We start from the raw sequence: 20,350 nt of genomic DNA, 5'->3' as shown, positions 1-20,350 counted from the left end.
TCCATCCACCTTGATTGCACACTGGAGTCATCTGAGGAGGCCTGGGTCCTCACACAGGTTGTGGTTCAGGAGGTCTGGTGTGCAGCCTGGGCATTGGAGTTCTTAAGAACTCTCTTGGATGCTCTAGTGTGCAGCTTGGGTTGAGATCCACTGACCTGGAGGCACATCCCACCCCCAGTCTCCATGGCTCCCTGTCTCCCTGCTCTAACGCAGCCAGGGCTCACCAACCACTGTATCCCCTGGATACCATCATTTCCTTGACAGTGGTCTTCTGTCCTTCCACTCTGTCGAGTCCACCCCCATGTGCCTTCCCCTCGGGTCACCGAGAGGAGGGGGTGCACAGAGCAGGATGCAAGTGACAACCCCAACAAGGAGGCCTGCACGAACTCACTCCCAGACTGGCATGGTGGAGGGGCGGGTGGCTGAGGGCAGAGGACAACTGAGCTGGCATGAGAATAAAAGGACAGGACCAGAGCAGCATGGCACAGGCGCGATTGTGCGGCTGCCTCGGGGTTCTTGGGTGCTGTGTGTTGGCTGTGCCAAGGGCTGTGTCTGCACCAGCAGCATCTGGCCTAGATGGTGGTGGGTGGTGAGTTACACGCACTGCCAAAGGGGGAAGCCCTATCCTTCTTCCGGCCCAGCTCCTGGCTCCCATCACCCTGGTGTTTCTCATGCTGGAGTTACTTCGGGGCTGAATAGAATTTTACCAGAAACAGTCCCTATGTAGTGTACATTTCAACCATGTACACTAAATCGCTCTCCCCTCACCCCCATTAGCTTTCTCCCATGTCACTTTCTCACTGAGGCCTGCTCTGACCACCATATTTAAAATGTCAACTCATCCTTTACCTGTGCTAATCCCTCCACCAGCTCTGTGTGTCTTCCTTATGGTACCGTCGCCTTGTAGCACACCGTAACCTGTTGTATTTATTGCCTGACCCTCTCTCCCACTAGATTGTAACCTGCCCAAGAGCAGGGATTTTCGCCTCTCTTGATCACACTGCCTACCTTAGCTCATGGGGGGTGCAGCGTTCATTTGACTTCAAGGCCGTCATTTCCTGCCTGGCATTCGAATCCTGCCATCTGCCCGGTCCTCTACCTGACTCTTCCCTGAGGCTGAGGAGTGTGCTCTGGTGGCAGGGCCAGGCCAACTATGGGCTGACTTCAGACCACAGGTAACTCCAGACGCCCATCTCCTGCAGCTTCTCGCTAACCACCTGATGTGATTAGTAAGTTTCTCTAACAAAAAAAATGAAAAAGAAAAAATGACATTTAAACAGCAATATAAATTGGCTTTTCCTCCCTTGGAAGCAGGTCAGTCTGCTTCCTGAGTCTCCTGTCAATAGGGAACTGAATATACACGAAACTAGTGCTCCTGCATACAATGCTTCGTTTCATTCCCTACTCCCTTCCGGACCCTCCTCTGGGGTAGAAGGAGCAGTGTCTTAGGGATGTCCAAGGCACGAAGGTGAACAAATGCCCGGTGCCTTCTGTGGAACGTGAAGATGAGGCTTCCTGCTGGCCAGCCCAGGCAGATGGCCCTGGCAGCTGCCCTTTTTATTCATAACCGCCTGAAGGTGCTTGGCTCAGATTTCAAATGACAATGACATGGCATCAGTTTTAGGGGCCACAGACACAGGAATGGGCATTGGGGAGAATGTGGAATTGGAGCCGGGTGTCCTTGGGCCCTAGAAAAGACCATGCTAGAGCCATCAGGGAGGAGTGAGCGGGCAGAGGGCAGGGGAACCGGCTTCCGGAGGCACTGAGGTGGCTGGAGGCTGAGCGTGAACTTGGTGCGAGAGGTGTGAAGGATGAAAATGGGGCTGGCGGAAGGGGAGACAGGAATGTCACATCGTGGGAAAAGAAGCAGGGGGAGTAGGTGATGCCGGAAGGAAGAATCAGGAGGTGAGGAGGGTGGCCAAGTGATGATAGCCAAGGATATCTTAAAATGCAAAGACTTGTTAATGGATGGGAGCACTGTGCCGCTGGCACTGCTGCGGGCAGCAGCTTTAGGCTTCTGTGAGCCTCCAGCCCAGCAGGGCCAAAGCTGTCATCTGAGCACCTGGCTTCCCTGGCCAGGTCCCTCCCTCCTGCCCCTCCGGGACAGATGGCCTTCCCATGTGCTTTTCCCCAGCTTCTCCTGCCTTTCTGCCTGCATCCCAGGGTTCCCATGCTTCTCTGATCAAATCACAGTCGCCCTCACCAGGCCCCCTCTGGACCCCTCAGCTCTTGAGTTTAGGGCTGCCAGCTTTAGCAAATAAGAATACAGGATTCACAGTTAAATTGGGATTTCAGATAAGCAACAGATCATTTTTTAGTATGAGTCTATCATACGCAATGTTTAGGGTACACTAGAAAATTGCTCATTGTTTATGTGAAGTTGGGATGTTTAACTGGACATCCGGCGCTTGATCTGGTGACCTGGCAACCCTCCCAAGCTCCTCCCAGTTTCAGTCTGGGGTTTCCTCTGCAGCCCCTTGCGTGAAGATTGGCACCTTGTGCCAGCATGAAAGCAGAAAGAAGTGGTTTGCAATGGACTTTGAAATCCACCTGCAGTGGGCGATGAGGGTGTTCATCAATGGCCTTCACCATCTGGCCCCCACAGACCATTCTCCTGTTTTCTGCTTGTCCCTTAATGAAAAACCCTCCCTTTTGACCTGGCTGGTTTCCTCATCTCTTGCCCCATACTCTTGGACCATGCGGGGTACACATAGACCCCCACAGCCCCATCCAAAAGGGCCTCTTCCTCTTCCTCCTTTGCCTGTTGATGTCCTCTTACCTGTCTTTCTGCGAGCAGCTCCCTGAGTTTGGGGACTGAACACCAGTCTTTGCATTCCCCACAGAGTTGAGGATGGGGGCCTATCATTCCCAGAGGTGTTAGAAAATATTCAGAATGACGTGAATAAGCCCAGTGCCCCACCAGGTTTCTTGAAGAGCTGTGAGCTTTGTCTGTCCTTCCAATGGCGGGGGACTCCTTCAGGCTTTCCCTGGATGGACTGTGAGGACGAAATCTCCTTGAAGCATTCACATTATTCCTTCCGAGAGAAGGGGGCACCTCAGGGCAGAGCCCCCTTCACAACCCCGTGTTCAGGCCATCACATATTTTATCATCATCGTCGCCATCATCACCGAAATCCATTTCAGCTGCATTGTCTTTACAGGGCCAGTCAGTTTCCTCTTTTAACTTTAGTGACCTGTGAGTTCAGGAGCGTTATCCTTGTTTACATATGGGGAGGCGGAGGCGGAGGCCACAGTGGTGAAGAGCGTTCACGCAGGGCCCCAGGGTGGCCGAAGGCAGAGCCAGAAGTGTGGCCTCCTGGGCTGGTGCTGTGGCTGCCACTTCAGGATGCCTAGTTCTTCCTCAGCAAGGGAGGCAGGCAGGTCCTATTTGTACCTAAACTACCAAACCAGTGAGGTTTGAGCTCAGCTCCCCCATCCCTGTATTCCCCAGACCCCTCAGAGGTGCCTTTCTTGTGCTCCTGAGAGAAGGGTGTCCAGTGCCCTGGGGAGCCCATCCAGCTCAGATTCCGTGACCCCTCCCACCTCCAGACCTGCTCAGGAAAGCTTCTGTCCTCAGCAGCCTCACCTCTGCTCTGATGCCCAGAATCATATAGTCAAGGGTTTCCCTGAAAGTCCGTGGAACTCTAGTCTCGCCAGATTCTCACTCTGTGGTAAAGGGTGTCACGGTCCAGCAAGTCTGGGAAGCCCTGATTCTGCAATCTCTTTGGGACCACGATGATGCATAAGAGCATATTGAAGGCCCTAAAATGCCCCACAGAGAAAAATAGCCATTTAACTTTATTGGACCCAAATTTCCCAAAACATACCCAATCATGGAAACTTTTGCATCAAATAACAGCTGTGAACATTTTGTGGAACTAGTGTTCCACGCAGCCTACTTTGAAAAACAGCGATCTAGTTCAAATCTTCCTTTTTATAGCTGAAAAATGGAAAATCCATTCAGTGATTCATCGAGCATTTATTAAAGGCAAATTGAGATGCTCCCAAATGCCAGAGCCCATGTCACCGCCTTCTGAGCTGCACAGAAGTACAGTAATAACACATTGTTTCCATGCTGCACTTGCTGCTTAGGCCGACTGTCCACTAACCCACCAGATGTTGGTCTCATACCCTTTTCAACTTTGAGAAGACTGAAGCACAGAGATGCATGAGCTGCAGATTTGCATATAAGCCCGCCTGTAAGTGGTAGCTTATGCCTGTAATCCCAGCACTTTGGAAGGCCGACGCGGGTGGATCACCTGAAGTCAGGAGTCGAGACCAGCCTGGCCAACATGATGAAACCCCATCTCTACAAAAATACAAAAATTAGCTGGGCATGGTGACATGCACCTGTAGCCCCAGCTACTTGGGAGCCTGAGGCAGGAGAATTGCTTGAACCTGGGAGACGGAGGTTGCAGTGAGCTGAGGTTGTACCACTGCACTCCAGCCTGGGCAACAGAGTAAGACTTTGTCTCAAAAAAAAAAAAAAAAAAGAAAAAAGAAAAAAGAAAAAAAATGGCCAGCTCCATTTCTTAATGAGACATTTTCACCCTTTATGATGCTCCCCAGCCTCTTGAATAAGGTTGTGTTTCGCCATGAAGCCTAGAGCCAGGGAGAGAGCCCAGGAGGAGTGACGCTGGTGGGTTTGAGAGCAGGGCTTTGACTGGGGCCCACCCTCTTGTCCCCTCCTATTCTTAGCCTCTCTTCTCCCCACTTTTGTCCCCGCAGGTCTAACTGGCTGAAGCCGTGCTGTGGGAAGAGAGCAGCCGTGTGGCAGGTATTTTTGCTCAGTGCAAGTCTCAACAGTTTCCTGGTAGCCTGTGTAATATTGGTGGTGATTCTCCTGACTCTGGAACTTCTAATAGATATAAAGCTTCTCCAGTGTGAGTAGCAAGAGAGATACATATGCCAATACATATGATGTCAATATTCAATGTGCATCTGCATTCATCAGGGGTCCCCAACCTGCAGGCCGTGATCTGCCCCCACCGATGCTGCTGCCCAGCCTCAGGCCCCAGGGCTCATGGGGATGGCTACTGGGGAGGAAATACATCTGGCAGCTTCTCTCTCTGTCACCCGCAGCCTCAGTTTGCCCCTCTCTGCCCAATGTGGCCTCTGCAGTCCTCTCCCCAGCATTCCATGATCAGAAACTGATGAGATGAAAAATGTTGGGGACCCCTGTATGCATTTTTTTAATTGCTCCCATTTGGGATTTTCCAGGTTGGAATTTTCTGTAGTCTAAAGAGAATTCCCATTTACGGAGGCATCTCAGCTTGTAGTAACTACTTATGACAGCGACCACAATGATAAGATTCCTGGTATTTTTATCCAGCTTTGAGTTGGCAGTGTGATTTATGTGTATCATGATAGTTTTTAAAGCATTTTTCCACACATTTGACACTACAGTAACCCTGTGAGATGGGCGACATGGATATGATCCCATATTGTAGATGAGGCAAATTAAGATTTGGAGAAGTGAGATACTTGCCCTAAGTAAGAAGTATTGGAGCTGGGACTTCAAGGCACCAGGTCATTTAACTGCTTGGCCAGTTCTCTTCCTCTTGATATTTGTCCTAGTTTCACGTTACACCTCGTCTTCCACCTCTTCTGTCCTGGATGTCCCATAGTGACATCGCTGTCTGAGTGGAGGATCCACCGCTTACCCCCACCAGGCCTACCCCATGCTGTTTGTCGCACCAGAGGGGCAGGCGCAGGTATCTTGCCTCTTGACTTTGGATAACTTAGTGGTTTCTGGTGCAGTTCCTGGTTCCCCATATTGCCCTGACTCAAAAGGTAGATCCTTCAAATGCAAATTTAAAAAGAGGCACAGGCCAGGTGTGGTGGCACATGCCTGTAATCTCATTTGGGGAGGCCAAGGTGGAAGGATCGCTTGAGCCCTGGAGTTTGGGACCAGCCTGGGGAACATGGCGAGACCCTGTCTCTACAAAAAATGTAAAAATTAGCCCACATGGTGTCACACGCGTGTAGTCCCAGCTCCTCGGGAGGCAGAAGTGGGAGGATCGTTTGAGCCTGGGAGGTCGAGGCTGCAGTGAGCCATGATCACGCCACTGCACTCCAGCCTGGGTGACAGAGTGAGACCCCATCTCAAATAAACAAATTAAATAAATACATAAATAAATAATAATAATAAAAGGTACAATTATCAGCCCCAAAGAGACTTGTTTTCCTTCCACTGGCAAAATCCAGGACTGTAGATCCAGTTACCCCCAAACCCATTCAGACGTCTTGGGCTTCCTTTCTCAAATGCCCTCAACTCCTTTATGGGATCCTGTGAACTCAGGGTCTGTCCAAGCACCCTCCAAGTCACATGAGCCTTTTCTGTTCTCTGAGAGAGGATGAACGGTGAGCACAGAATTGCTTTTGTCTGATAAGCCTAGTTGGGTTTTATGCAGCTGGTGGCCCCTTGGTTCCAATTAAAGGATCTTCCAGCATAAAGTGACCGGTACTGGTTTTACACTCAACCTGTCTTCAATTAAACCATGTTGTATACTTTCCCTCCCACTCACCCGTACTGTCTGCTTTTTATGAGACCTGCCCATAACGGAGCCTTTCTTTCCCCGTGGCGGATTGTCCTCGGGGCCCTCGGCTGCTCGGGCTATGACAAGGTATTGAGGAGAACTGAGAACCCAGCCGACACTGGAATTTTGCTTAAAATTAAGTATCCAGGAGATTGATTTTGGTGGGAGATCCAATAGCAGCTCATAAAAGGCATCTTAAATTCCATAAAACGCACAATCAGAGATTTATTGCTCTTCTAAAGCAAACCGTAAAAAAAGGCACAGGAATTCATTTGAGAAATAATGGGGAGAGATTTTATGTTTTCAGAATCATCTGGAGGTCTTCTTGGAGTCACATGGGCCTCAGCCTCTTCGTTCCCACTGGTATTCATGTGGCCTGACTCTGGGCTCATCTTCTAAGGGTCGCCTTGGCCCAAAGCCAGGGGGCCTCAGAGTCTCCCACCTGGAACCTGGTTTTGCAGCTGTCTTCCCCTGGCTATGCTCTGTGACCTGACTTCTACCCACCCCCAGGGTCTGCAGATCCCAGAGCTTCGGGAGAGGTTGTGGGTGCCTCTGTTTCAGTCTGGCCCTCCCCGCTGAAGCACTGGGCACTTTCCCTTGGCCCTGGGGGTTTTCTAAGCAATGTGACAAGCAGGCCTGGCTGCAGCTCACAAAGAAGGCAGAGCAGGCATGTTCTCAGCAGCATTCCTGCCCCTTGCCCCATCTCAGCTCTTCCCCAGTGTCCCACCAGTATTTCTTTTAGGCCTCTGGGGAGCCCTCCACCCTCTGGGGCAATCCCTCCCACCCAGTCTCCGTCAGAGCTCACCTGACCCTTGTCCTAGGCCCCAGCATCCTGCTTTTGGCCTTGCTGGCTAAAAACCATGCCATGCCAGGGTTCGAAGGCTGGCCGTGGCTTCACGTATTTTAAAAGGGCTTTCCAAAGAAAATGCCTTAACTCTAAGGAGTGGCTGATGAAAGGTGGGGTGGGAACCCTCAAGGGCCAATGGCTCCTCTCACTCCCACTCCAGAACCTGGGGACAAGTAGGGCAACGCAGAAGTTTAGCAGACCCCATCCCACTGGCTCTGCTAATCTAGGGAGGGAGGCAGACACCTCTGCCCCAAACCTGGCTCCCCTGCCAGTCCTTATTGCAGCCTTCTCTCCAAAACACCCTGGCCGACACCACCGTCTCTGCCACTCGGTTTCCAGAATGAAAAGTCACAGTAAGCTCATTTGGAGTCCCCTGACTGTGCACAGCACTCTGAGGGTGAACTGTGGGCTGGATGTCTAAAAGCCCATCCAGCCTCGACTGAAGCTGCCTACACAGCCCAAAAGCCGCGAAGGTCTTCCTGAGCCCCTTCTGGAAGGCTTCTTCCCTACAGTCTGGCTGCAGCCAAAAGCTCACCAAAGACCAAGCAGGAGCTCAGAGAGGTGGCCTGTGGGGGAGAAGGAAGAAGCCCCTTGGGTTGGGGGCAAGAAGAACAGCATCATTGTCTCACAAATCTCCTACCGCCTTCACTGCAGACGCCAACTAAAGCTGCCCTTGCTTTCTCACCCAATTTCCACCAGATCTAAATGTTCATGCAGGTGGGCCCTGGGGTCCCAGAGGTCTGGATGGATGCTGCGAAGCCCCCATAGCAACACACCTAATTCTTTGCTCCTCACATTTGGTCCTTATCCTGTCCATTGCAGTTTCCAGCGCGTTCCAGTTTGCTGGCGTGATTCACTGGATCAGCCTGGTCATTCTGTCTGTGTTCTTCTCAGAGGTACGTAGAGACTGTGGCCTTGTCACCTCCTTTGTTGGGTGACTCCTGTCCTGGGAAAACCAAGGTCCACTTCTTGAAATGGTTTCTAGCATCAGGTCCCCCGCTAGCCTTTGAGGCTGCTGGGAGGGAGATGCAATACAGATAGCTGAGCTCTGTGGGGGGAGATGGTACAGGGAGCCTGACCCAGCCAGGGGGGCTTGGCGCAGGCAAAACCCTGGGAGGAATCCCAGTGGATGAGCAGGTGTTCTCCAGGTGGGGGGGGCGCCGATGACGCTGGTAAAGGTGAGACTGAGTGTGGCATCGAGGGGCAGCCGGTGTTGGGTGCAGCCAGTAAGGAGCAGGCGGGAGGCGAGGCTGAAGCTGAGTGCCCACACAGGGAAGCTCTTGGGACGCTGTGGCTGTGGTCTTGGGCCCACAGTTGGCCGGACCCTTGGGGCTGAAGCACGCAGGGAGTGGGGGAACCGGGTCGCAGGGCCAGGCAGTGGACCCGACCTGGTCCTGCAGGGGCCCCGGGTCTGATGGGGCCGAGAGATATGCCTCTCAGTGTGAGCGCGAGGCTGTGTTTCCGAGATGGGGGCTCAGGGAGCATGGACCCCTGTCAGCGTTGCTGGAGTCGGCTAGTAGAGACCAAGTGCGAATCTCGGTGGTGAGGGGAGGGGGAAAGTTTACAGAGATCTGGAGATCCGCGGGCCCCTGGGCTTGGTGCAGAAGCTGACGTGTCTGGGCAGCACATTCCTCTGTTTTTGCATGGGGGTGAGTGACACTTCCTTTGAGCAGTTCCCAGACCATCCCAGTGAGACTCTGGCCTGCATCTGGGTGTGGGAGGAATTGGCTTGGGCTTGCTGCAGGCAGGGCTTTATCCTGCCCTGTGCGCACTGGAGGTTCACTGAAGGACAGGAGAGTTTCATGTAGAAAACTGGTTTTTCCTAACAGAGCCTAGGACTGGCCCAAGTCAGCAGGCCACTGTGTCACTCCACCCTCCAGCGTCCCATCCTTGCTATGGGTACATATTAGCCCATGCGGAGTCTCGTGGGCTTTTCAGCATGGCTCAGCAAACCCTCAGGGAAAGGCAGGAACGAGTGAGGCACAGCGCCTGCTGGGAACGCACGCACAGCTCACACCGATGGGAGCTGCTCTACCTGAGGCACAGGGGCTCTGGGACCCCAAGACCGGGGGCCTTGAAGGGAGGAAGGATGCTGTGAGAGAGGGTGGCATGGGCAGAGGCACTGAGGTAGGGAACCTTGGGAGTCAGGAGTCCCAGCATCCTCTTGTGGGTCCCCTCTGGTCTACCTAATGGCTCTGCACTCTCTCTCTCTCTCTCTGCCCCCCTCCCTCCCTAAAAATCAGGAGGGAGCTGGGCTTTGGGTCTTGAGTCTAGAATCCTGACTCTGGGTGTGGGGTGTGGTGGGCCGGGCAGCAGGCATTCCAAGCATGGAACAGTCCCTTTCCCCAGCCTCGCCTCCTGCAGCCCATGGAGCTGGTCGGTGAGCCTGGGCCTGAGGCTCAGATGGAGGGGGCAGATCCCAGCACTGCCCTCCCAGGAGGGGTCCTAACTACCTCCCTGAGACCATTGTCCTGGAGGTACCTCTGCCTGCCACCAGAGCAGAGTGCCTGCTCCCTCGCTTACAGCCCCCACGTGGGTCCTGCCCTCCCTGGCCCCTTGTCTCTGCCTGGCCAGGATTCCCTCCCGCAAACACATGGGCCATGGCCAGATGTCTCCTTGATGCAAACCTTGGAAAATGTGCCATGTGTCTGTGACTGCCAACAAAAATGTTTAATCAGTTGCTGCGGTTCTTCCCCTCTATCCCTCTGCTTTGGTTTTATTGGCTTTTGCAGAATTTATTGCCCAACATTAATTTGGCATTCCCTTCCTGTCACTGCCGGAGACGAGCCACCTGAAACAGACAAACCCCTGTGCACAGGAATCGCAGCCTCAGAGTGCCCCACAGGCACCCCCAAACCAGGGAAGGGGTTGGGTCCTCCCACAGCTGAGCGGGGAGAGCAGGGTCTGTAGGAGGCTGGTGAGGAAGGGCTGGCTCTGTTACCTTGATCTTGTCAAAGATGGTGAGGGGGTGGAGCCAGGTGACAGGTAGCAGGGTCCGGCCCTGCCAGTGCCCTCTGCCCAGGATGAATGGAGGGCCGGTGCATGGGGATCGAGTGACGAATGAATGAGGTACAGAACCTGCGGGAATATACACACAGCTCACACCACACTAGCAAGCGCAAATTTCCGTGGTCTTGCTGCGTGCCCACAAGAACCGTGTCAGAACCTTGTTACCGGGAGGGTCTCATGGAGGTCCCCTGCCCCCAAACAGTTTGGAAACATGCGAGCATGTCTGTGCCCCTCACAGTGATTGGGATGCCCAGTAGGAAGGGCCAGGATGGTGGGTCGGCCTGCGTGTTTGCCCACCATACCAGTGGTGTCGTTTCAAAATACTGCACAGACAAGGAGAGCAGCCTACGGTTACGCAGCCAGTTAAGACCAAAACTGGACCCAGGGCTCTGGGCTGCAAAGCTGGTCTCTTGCCCCTGACTGCATCCTTCGGAGGCCCTGAAGCTGGCAGGGTGGGAAGGGACCAGGGGTCTCTGGGAAGAACCTGAGAAAGAAAGTCTGACCGAGCGATCACTCAGACCACAGACCCAGGATGACTGGCACCCCCTCCTCAGCTGGGAGAAATGAGTGCCACCCCTTCAGGTCTGCCAGTTCTTTCCTGGTTAATACCCAGGGATGTGGCTGTGGGCGGAGGGTGGGGTGGCACTCTAAGCCTCCTTGGCCTTAGGGAGTGGACATTACTCCACAGGAAATTCCAAGAAGGTCACCCCGCCGGGGCGCCTGCTGTCCTGGAGCCCTGGGCCTGTCCTGAGCAGTTCTCCACCCCTCCTCGCAGCTGAGCCTTAGGGCAGTCCTGGAAGGTGGGTAGGACATTTTATGAGTTGTGAAACTGAGGCCTGGAGAAGTGTGGAAACCTGCCCAGGGCCTGCAGGAATGGCAGGTGGGCCCAGGCACAGGCCTCTGGGTGGATGAGTGGGCCTCTGCCCTGGCCTTTGCCCACCCCAGAGCTCTGCAGCCGCTCTGGGAAGATGGGCTACTTTGCTCTGTGCTGGCCCCAGGTCACAGAGCTAGGATCAGAGAAGGGGAAGGTGAGGCTGGTTTGGGCTCCGTTTGAGGACGTCTGTTCAAATGGGCCAAGCTGTTTGACAGTGAGATAGATGCTGTCAAAGCGGTGAGAGTGCCCCTCATCAGGCAGGCTGTGCAGGGGTCCCTGCAGGGACCCAAGGTGAGAGTGGATGCCCGTGAGACCTCCTGGGCCCCAGTCTTCCAGGTCGCTCAGGGTCTCTGCACTTCACGGGGCCCTTCAGCACCAAGAATACGCAGAGCCTTGCAATCCAGATGGAGAATTGTGCAAATGTTCTTCCAAAGCACAGCCCTGCCCTTGGCTGAGGCCAGGCCCAGCTGGCCACTTGGAACTGGGAAGACTGCTGCTCCTCCCCTGAGACTGCAGGAGTCCTTGGGGCCTCCTGGCCAAGGCCAGGCCACCCTGCAGCAGGGCCCAGTGTAGGCTGTGGGGTGTTAGCCCCATCCCTGGGGTCTGGAAAGGCCCAGGCAGCCCCAGCTCTTTCCCTGGGAGAAGAGAAAGCAGAGCCACAGCTGGCCTTCTAGACAGGAGCCTCAGGCAGTGGTGGCAGCAGCTACTGACTCTCCTCTCCCTCTCTTCCTCCTCCTTCTGTTGAGGTGAAATTCTCTTCACATAACCCTTTTACAGTGGACAATTCGGTGGCATTTAGTACCCACACAGTGATGTGCAGCCGTCACCTCTGCCTGATTCCAAAGCACTTTCATCACCCCCAAAAGGAGACCCCATACCCAGTAGCAGTCACTCCCCCTGCCCCCTGTACCGCCACTCCTGCCAGCTAGTAATCTGCTTCTGTCTCTGTGAACTTAACTCTTCCGGATAGTTCATGTAAACATAATCTTACACTATGTGGTCTTTTGTGACTGGAGTCTTAGCATGTTTTCTCAGTTCATCCATGATGTAGCACAGCACACTTTTCTTTTATTCTTTTCGAGACAGGGTCTCATTCTATCACCCAGGCTGGGGTGCAGTGGTCCAATCTCAGCTCACTGCAGCCACAACCTCTCTGGCTAGTGATCTCCACCTCAGTCTTCCGAGTAGCTGGGATTACAGTCGTTGCGACCACCACACCTGGCTTAATTTGTTTTTTGTTGTCTTTGTTTTTGTTTTGTGTTTTTTTTTTTTTTTTTTGTTGGGGTGAGACGCGAGGTGCTCGGCCCTGTCGCCCACGGCTGGAGTGCAGTGGCTGGATCTCAGCTCACTGCAAGCTCCACCTGCCGGGTTCACACCATTCTCCTGCCTCAGCCTCCCAAGTAGCTAGGACTACATTAGCTGGGACTACAGGCGCCCGCCACCTCGCCCGGCTAGTTTTTTGTATTTTTTAGTAGAGACGGGGTTTCACCGTGTTAGCCAGGATGGTCTTGATCTCCTGACCTCGTGATCCGCCCGTCTCGGCCTCCCAAAGTGCTGGGATTACAGGCTTGAGCCACCATGCCCGGCCCACCTGGCTAATTTTTATTTTTTGTAGGGACAGGGTTTCGCCATGTTGCCCAGGCTGGTCTCAAACTCCTGGGCTCAAGTGATCCTCCCCACTCGGCCTCCCAAAGTACTGGGATTACAGGCAAGAGCCACTGTGTCCAGCCCCAATTTTTCTTCTCCTTACCAGTGTGAGACTAATGACAGTGCCAACTACCACACAGATCTTCACATTTCTTATTTTGGCCTTGTAGTTGGATCCTGGAATCCACGTCTTCGTCTTGCCATTGTAGTTTAACCCCAGGGAAAATTTATCCAAGAGCAGATCTGCTTCTGAAGGAAGTGCCGGGGTCAGCCTCCAGCACCTGGTACTGGCGGCTGTTCCTTAGACCAGCCTGCTCCCGTGAGCCACGCACCACCCTACGACCCCAACCTAGGGGTGTAGCTGGCAGTGTTGGGAGGCCGCAGGCTCGGGGCTAAACATGGCTGCTCCCTTCTCCCTGGCTAGTGGGCCCCATGTGGGGATGGCTCTGCAGGGCACAGGGGTGTCTAGCCCCAACTCTGCTCACTAAGAGGTGAGCTAGGGATCTTCCTCTGCCTTTTAAAAATTGCACAAAACCAGCTTGTAGACTAACAGCTACTTCTGCCTGCATCTCCCAAGGTTTCCAAACTCTAGCAACCTCATCAGGCTCCTCTCCAGGGAAATCGCTGAGGGGAGGGCCTCGGCCTCAGGCCGCAGGAAGGGGCAGGAGCCCTTTCTGCCATTTGGCTGAGGCAGGGCCTGGACTAGGTGCAAGGCTTGGGACTTCCCCCTCTCCTGTCCTGCGGCCTGAAGCCTGGACCCCTTCCTTCAGAGAAGACAGCTTTTCCTTCCCTTGGGAGAGATGAGGGGAGTCCCTTCTTGAGAGCAGGGCTTGACCAGGAACAGAAGATGAGGGCACCTGAGGCAGAAGGCAGGAGGGGTCCAGGGACCAGAAGGTTCACCCGCCACTCTTCGCACCTCAGTTTCTGCGTCTCTCAAATGGTATAAAAACTTTGCTCCTAATAAATACTCAATAAATGGCACCATCCTTGAGTGTTTGCCAAGGCTCTAGCCTACACTGCTTATCAGAGCAGCCTCCTGAAGGCAAAACTGGGATGAAGGAGGCTGAAAACCCTTAGCCCCAGGTGGGAAAGGAGGTGGCTAAAGCTGAGGATTCCAGCTCCGTCAGATGCTCCTTCAAAGCCCTTGCAACTTTTAGGGGCCTGTATTGCAAGGCCACGGCCCTGGGGCTGGGGCTGGGGCTGGGGCTGGGGTTGGGGCAATCCCTTATCATCACTCTGCTTTTTTAGTGAGCTGTGTTCCTTGCTGAGCTCTGGAGCAACTCTGGAGGTGGCCACACACAGGGCGTGGATCTGCTTTCAGCCCAGATCTGTCCAGAGATCCGGCCAGTGTCAGGTGGTTAGTAAGGAACAGTCAGAGCCAGAAAGGGGACCAGACTCTTGACTCCCCATCTAACGCCCTTTCTCATCATTGCTTGTGCGCCTGTAGTCTCCTGTTGTAACCTGGAGCAGCGTTGCCTTACACATGCCTGCGGTTCCATCGGGTGCTCCAGGGGAGTTTGTTTAAAAAGCATATTCCGGGGCTTGTGCCCAGAGTTTCTGATATCCTGGCTCTCCACAAGAGTCCCGGAATCTGTGTTTTATATAAACCCCCAATGCTGCTGAAGCGGGGCGTCCTTGGCTGCACATTGAGAAGCACAGGCAGTCAGTGGGTTAGTACAGCCTGTGTTTTCAGAGATGTAAAACTCTGCTTGGTCTGTGTGGGGCAGGGCAGTGAGGCTCTGTCCCTGCCTCCATGGACAATGGGTCTCGGCAAAGGTGTCTGGGGAGGGGAAGGATGCTGCGGGGGAAAAGCCAGCAGGTGGCGTGTTTCAGAGCCAGGGTCACGCTGGCCTTGACCCTGACCTGGAGTCACTGCTTCCCCATCACTAGCAGGAGGCCTGGCTGGGAGGTGTTTCCTGAGCCGTCTCCACAGCGGCCTCTTGCTGTTGTGTTTCCATGGGCTGAGCTAGGAAGGAAAGGCTTCCAGAAGAGTGAGGCTTGAGCCAGGCCTCGGAGGATGGGTCCTCTGTGGACGGGCCAGCACAGAGGGAAGGCAGCGGCTGGGATTCTAGCTGTTTCACCTGGTTTCCTGGCACTGCTCTGGTTCATAAAACTGTTCAGTCTCTTTCCTTCGTGGGGCACAGAGGCTCTGGGTGCACTGTCTGCTGCCTCCTCCTACTGCTCAACCACTGCTGGCTGAGTCCCATGCCTGGCCAGCTCCCTCCACCCCTCACTCCTGGGCCTCTGCTTTTTCGGCTAAGAAGAGTGTTGTTTCTAAAGAAGCATGATGATTCCTCTTATTTGAGGATCCTAAAGGAGTCAGATTAATAGGGACAGAAAGTAGAATGGGGAGAGGTAGAATAGGGAGTTACTGTTCAGCAGGTACAGAGCTTCAGTCTGGGAAGACAAGAAAGCTCTAAATGTGTATGGTGGTGATGGCTGCACAGCAATGTGAATGTACTTAACACCACCTGGACACTTCAAAATGGTTAAGATGGTTTTGTGTTATGTGTATTTTACCACCATTTTAAAAGGAGAAGGGGGAGAAAGAGGAGGAGCAGTTGCCATAGCAGAAATTATATTTGCACCAGGCCCCGTTCCCATCTTCTCAGCCTGGACTTTTGTTTTGGACACCCCAGAATTGAGAGTTCAGGATGGATATGGCTATTGTAGCATTTCAGAGGAGACAAACACTAAGTTTCAATCTCAGCACAATTAGAGGAGTTGGGCAGCAACAAAAGAAACCATATTATTATGTGGTGTGTGTGTGTGTTTTTTGAGACAGAGTCTCTCAGTCACCCCGGCTGGAGTACAGTGGCATGATCTCAGCTCACGGTAGCCTCCACCTCCCAGGTTCAAGCAATTCTCCTGCCTCAGCCTCCTGAGTAGCTGGGATTACAGGTGTGCGCCAACACGCCTGGCTAATGATTGTAGTTTTAGTAGAAACAAGGTTTCACCATTTGGCCAGGTTGGTCTTGAACTCCTGACCTCAAGTGATCCACCCACCTTGCCCTCCCAAAGTGCTGAGATTACAGGTGTGAGCCATCATGCCTGCTTGTTATGTGGTGTTCTTACACAGCTGAATACACTCTGCAGCGCCAGAAACTTCTGGGTCCAAATGTTGCCTTCATTCCTGATTGCTGTGTGGCTATGGGCAACTTCCTTAACTTCTCTGGCCCTTTCTGTAAAACGAGAATCACATGTTAGGAGGGCTGACCCAGGGTCTGGCACTCAGACATATAGTAGATGGCAGATATTATTCTCATAAATAATTGGAAGAATTATAACATGTAACCCACCTCTCTGCAGAAGGAGAAACTGAGGCCCAGGGAGAGGATTTGACTGGCCCAAGGCCACACAACCAGCCCATTATTGCGCTATGATCTCAAGACATTGTGGCCCCCCTGCCCCCAGATCTCTTCCCACCCCGGCAAGGTGTCTTGCAGTTAAGCATGGGGCCACCCACCTAGACACCGGGAAGTTATAGAGGAGCAGACTTCGGGCTGCCATATGCTCCTCTCGGTACTCAGAGAAGGAGACATGACTGTCCCCGACGAGCATTCACCTTCCCATCCCTTCACAGAAATCAAGATTGTCCTTCACGAGAAAGAGCTGGATTTTACCGGCCAAGCCTTTCTGTGGCATAACAGCTGTGGGTGATGATCCTCCGGGCAGCTTTGCAGAGTTCAAAAAGATAGGCTTATACTACAGGCATGAGGGAGAGGGGCACCATCTGGTGTGAATCACTGTGAATTAAAGTCATCTCGGCTCAAGGAAGAGCCTGCAGACAAATGTACCGGCATCTTACGGGACCAGCATTTAAGAGGCTTCTTTGGAGAAAGATGTCCTCTTGGTGAGGAAACCGCTCCTGAAGGCAGTACCATTCAGGAATTATTCATTCATGCACGCATTGTTCATCTGTCCACAGTGCATAATCGCCTGGTGGCTGCTGTATGCCAGGTGTTAGGGATAAAAGAGAGAAAACAGACCAGGTCCCTTGAGCCTCCACTGGGGGATGGGGAGGGAATCAGCACAAGGTACAAGGAAGTGCTGTGGGAGGGTGATGCCCAGGGACCATAAGAACACTCAGGAAGGAGGCACCAGCTGAGCTGGGGAGTGTGCAAGAGCTTCACGGAGGTGACGTTTAAGCCAGGACAGGAAGGGGAAAGCCCTGCTGGCTCAGGCACAGGCCAAGCTGCTGTAACAAGAAAACCAAAACACAGAGGCTTAAACAAGGCAAGGTCCATATCTCTCTCATGGAAAAACACATTAAGTGGATAGGTAAGGCTTGGGGCTGTTGGGGACCCAGCAGGCTTCTGTCTTGCAGCCTGGCCCTCCTTGGTTGAAGATGGCACACCATCACACGTATGCACCCAATTCTAGGCCTTGGGAAGACAGAAGGAGGAGGAGCCTAATTCATTTAAGGGCACAACCTGAAAGTTGTACTTGGTGCTTCTGGTTGCTAGCCATTGGCCAGAATGTAGTCACATGGCCACTCCCAGATGCAAAGAAGGCTGGGAAATGTAGTCTTTAGTTGGGTGGCCATGCTGGAGCTTCAGTTATTGTACAGGAAGGAGGGAAGAGATTTGGGGCCAAGGAGTGGCGAGGGGAGTCAACTGCAGTTTTTGCCACATGCAAAGACAAGGCCATGAGAGAGAGAGAGCTTGTATATTTGAAGATTCGTAAGTGGTTTGCAGCATGACGGGAGTGGCAAAAGATGACACAGGTGAGGCAGGCAGGGTCTTAATATCCTTCTGAGGGATTTGGAGTGTATTCTGTATGTACAGGAAGCACTGAAGATGGCATCAGGAGTGCCCAGGGGATGGCACAGAGATGCGGGGTCTGAGCCTGCAGGCAGAGGAGCCAGCAGGAGATGCGCCCACCATGAAGGCTGGAGGTGGGGCACTGGCAGTGGGAGTGGAGAGGGCACAGGGGCTGAGAAATGCTTAGGAGATAGCGGAGACCTTTTCCTTTTACTGAATGCGGAAGCAGAGCTCTGAATGCTGAGCTCTGGAATCTTCTCAGCTGGAGGAAGACCTGGAGAATAATCACTTTCTCACTTCCTTTCCTCAGACTGTTCTACGGATTGTGGTGCTTGGGATCTGGGATTACATCGAAAACAAAATAGAGGTAAAGACCAATGTCCACCCCCAAAGCCCTCACTCAGCCATCCTGGAAGCTGGAAAACATCATGTCCCATCCATCCCAGGGTAGACACCATCAAAAAGGCTGGCTCCTTCTCCCACTTGACCTCTGTGGCTGCACATGTTGGGTGGGGCAGGGAGGGGAACTGAGACTGTTTTCAGCAAAGGAATGTTCTAAAACATTTCTTTAGAATGTTAAAAGGAATGCAGAATTCCTTGAAGTTCTGAAAAATTTTACAATTTGAATCAATTTGAAAAGCTTTTGAAATGTGTTTTAAAACAAATAAATTCATCCTAAATGGAAAGCTGAGTGGGAAACTGTCAACGTGCTTCTCAGGCTGGGTTTCCCGTCTGCTTCCTGCCACGAGGGTGGGGCGTGGTGGGTGGGAAGAGGTCAGGGAGGCCTGGCTGTCACTGGCAGTGTTGTGCACACAGGCAAGGCAAGATGGTCAAGATCTGCTGCCCACTGCTTCCTCACCTCTCCATCTATGTTTCAGCCTCTTTGGCTCAGTGCTGGGATCTGACACAGTGGGCCTGGCCGATGGATGGCTTAGAACACGGCCAGGCTAGGGCAGGCAGATGGAAGGGCGGGGCCCAAGGCTTCATTGTGCAGGCTGGGCCCCCTCCTTGCCTAGCCCTGCCTCCCTGGAGGGTTAGAGACTCTGCACTGGACAGAGCTGAGATGTGGGCTCCAGGCTTCTGTTCCCCCCGGGGAAGGAGACACCCTGAGCCTGCCTTCAGCCCCTGCTCTGCCAAGGAGGGATCCAGCTTGGCCTCTGCCGAGGGTCTGGGATACAGAATGCAGGCCTTATCTTGAGAAGGGGCAAGACAGCCCAAGGCCATCTGAACTAAGGGCTGGAGATGGGCTGAGGTCACTTGGAGGACAGAGTGCACTCAGGAGAACATCTAGGAGGAGGAGACCCCTAAAGACTCACGAGGGTCAGGAGGGGCTGCCAAGGATGGGGTGGCCTTCTGGTGGGGCCCCAGGCTGCTGGAGAAGCTGAGCAGCACCAGCTGCTTTGCCTGACTGACCCCTGGTCCCAATCACATGGCAGAGCCCAGGGTACTGAAATGCGCCTCCTCTCACAGGTGTTTGACGGGGCTGTGATCATCCTATCTTTGGCTCCGATGGTGGCGTCCACTGTGGCCAATGGACCCAGGAGCCCCTGGGATGCCATCAGCCTCATCATCATGCTCCGGATCTGGAGGGTGAAGAGGGTCATTGATGGTGAGTGGCCCGAGGGGGATGTGGTCAGTGGGGCTGCTCCAGAAACTGGGACTGTCAACTGAGAGGAGACACCGCGTGATGAGGGTACGCCCTGCTGGCATCAGAGTGGAAGGTGAAATTGTCAGCAGGGAGAGGGGCCAGCTGTCCCTGCTCACTCGCTGTCATGCACACTGCCCAGGTGTTGCATGCACACGCTGAACTTCCCAACTCCCATTTGGGGGCCACGTGTTCATTCCCATGCAGCTGTTTACTGTGAGCCTGGAGGGCCAGCCTCCACGCAAGCCCTTAGAGCAGGGCCTGTCGTTCTGGAAGGAGCAGACCTTTTTTTTTTTTTTGAGATGGAGTCTCGCTCTGTCACCCAGGCTGGAGTGCAGTGGTGCGATCTCGGCTCACTGCAAGCTCTGCCTCCCAGGTTCATGCCATTCTCCTGCCTCAGCCTCCCAAGTAGCTGGGACTATAGGTGCCCACCACCATGCCCAGCTAATTTTTTGTATTTTAGTAGAGACGGGGTTTCACCGTGTTAGCCAGGATGGTCTTGATCTCCTGACCTCATGATCTGCCTGCCTCGGCCTCCCAAAGTGCTGGGATTACAGGTGTGAGCCACCACGCCCGGCCAGGCGCAGACTTCTACACCCTGAGTGTCTCAGTGCACACCTGCTGCTGGCTCCCCGATGGCCTCCAGCCTCACCACTGGCTCTATCCAGGTCATCTAGTCAAGGCCTTGCTCCCTACAGGCTCTGTCTCACCTTTGAGTCCACCAAGGACAAGCTGGGTGCCCATAAGCCCGTTGACCTGCAAACAAGTAGAGAAGAGAGATGCTGGCAGGGGCTGGCCTTTGGCCTGTGCTTCTGTCATCTTCAGTGACATGCCTTTCCATCCCTGGGTCTCCATTCACAGAAAGCATCTGGTCCACTCCTTTGTCATTGCTTTATCATTGCCTCCCCACTGGGCCACCCTTGTCTGGAAAGCTGTGCCCTGACCTGGGTGGCTCCTGTGTTTCCAGAAGGTGGTGACAGACCAGAGTATGTGGCCCAGAGGACCTGGGGGACAGAAAACCCACCC

General features: G+C 53.6%; 1 protein-coding gene across 5 annotated transcripts in view; it reads left to right on the top strand.

The window, feature by feature from the left end:
* Positions 1–20,350, top strand: part of TMEM266 (transmembrane protein 266) — a 152,813-nt gene that overhangs the window by 99,077 nt on the left and 33,386 nt on the right. For all 5 annotated transcript variants that reach the window (XM_017858023.1, XM_017858024.1, XM_017858028.1 and 2 more), the window contains 4 exons: positions 4,729–4,883; positions 8,209–8,282; positions 17,990–18,046; positions 19,150–19,288. In XM_017858023.1, coding sequence (XP_017713512.1) covers positions 4,729–4,883; positions 8,209–8,282; positions 17,990–18,046; positions 19,150–19,288 — 425 coding nt within the window. The remainder of the gene's footprint in view (positions 1–4,728; positions 4,884–8,208; positions 8,283–17,989; positions 18,047–19,149; positions 19,289–20,350) is intronic.

Source organism: Rhinopithecus bieti, unplaced genomic scaffold, assembly GCF_001698545.2.
Source record: "Rhinopithecus bieti isolate Rb0 unplaced genomic scaffold, ASM169854v2 scaffold_47256, whole genome shotgun sequence".
NCBI lineage: Eukaryota > Metazoa > Chordata > Mammalia > Primates > Cercopithecidae > Rhinopithecus > Rhinopithecus bieti.
The sequence above is the reverse complement of the archived record's forward strand: the minus strand, read 5'-3'. Positions and strand labels throughout refer to the sequence as shown.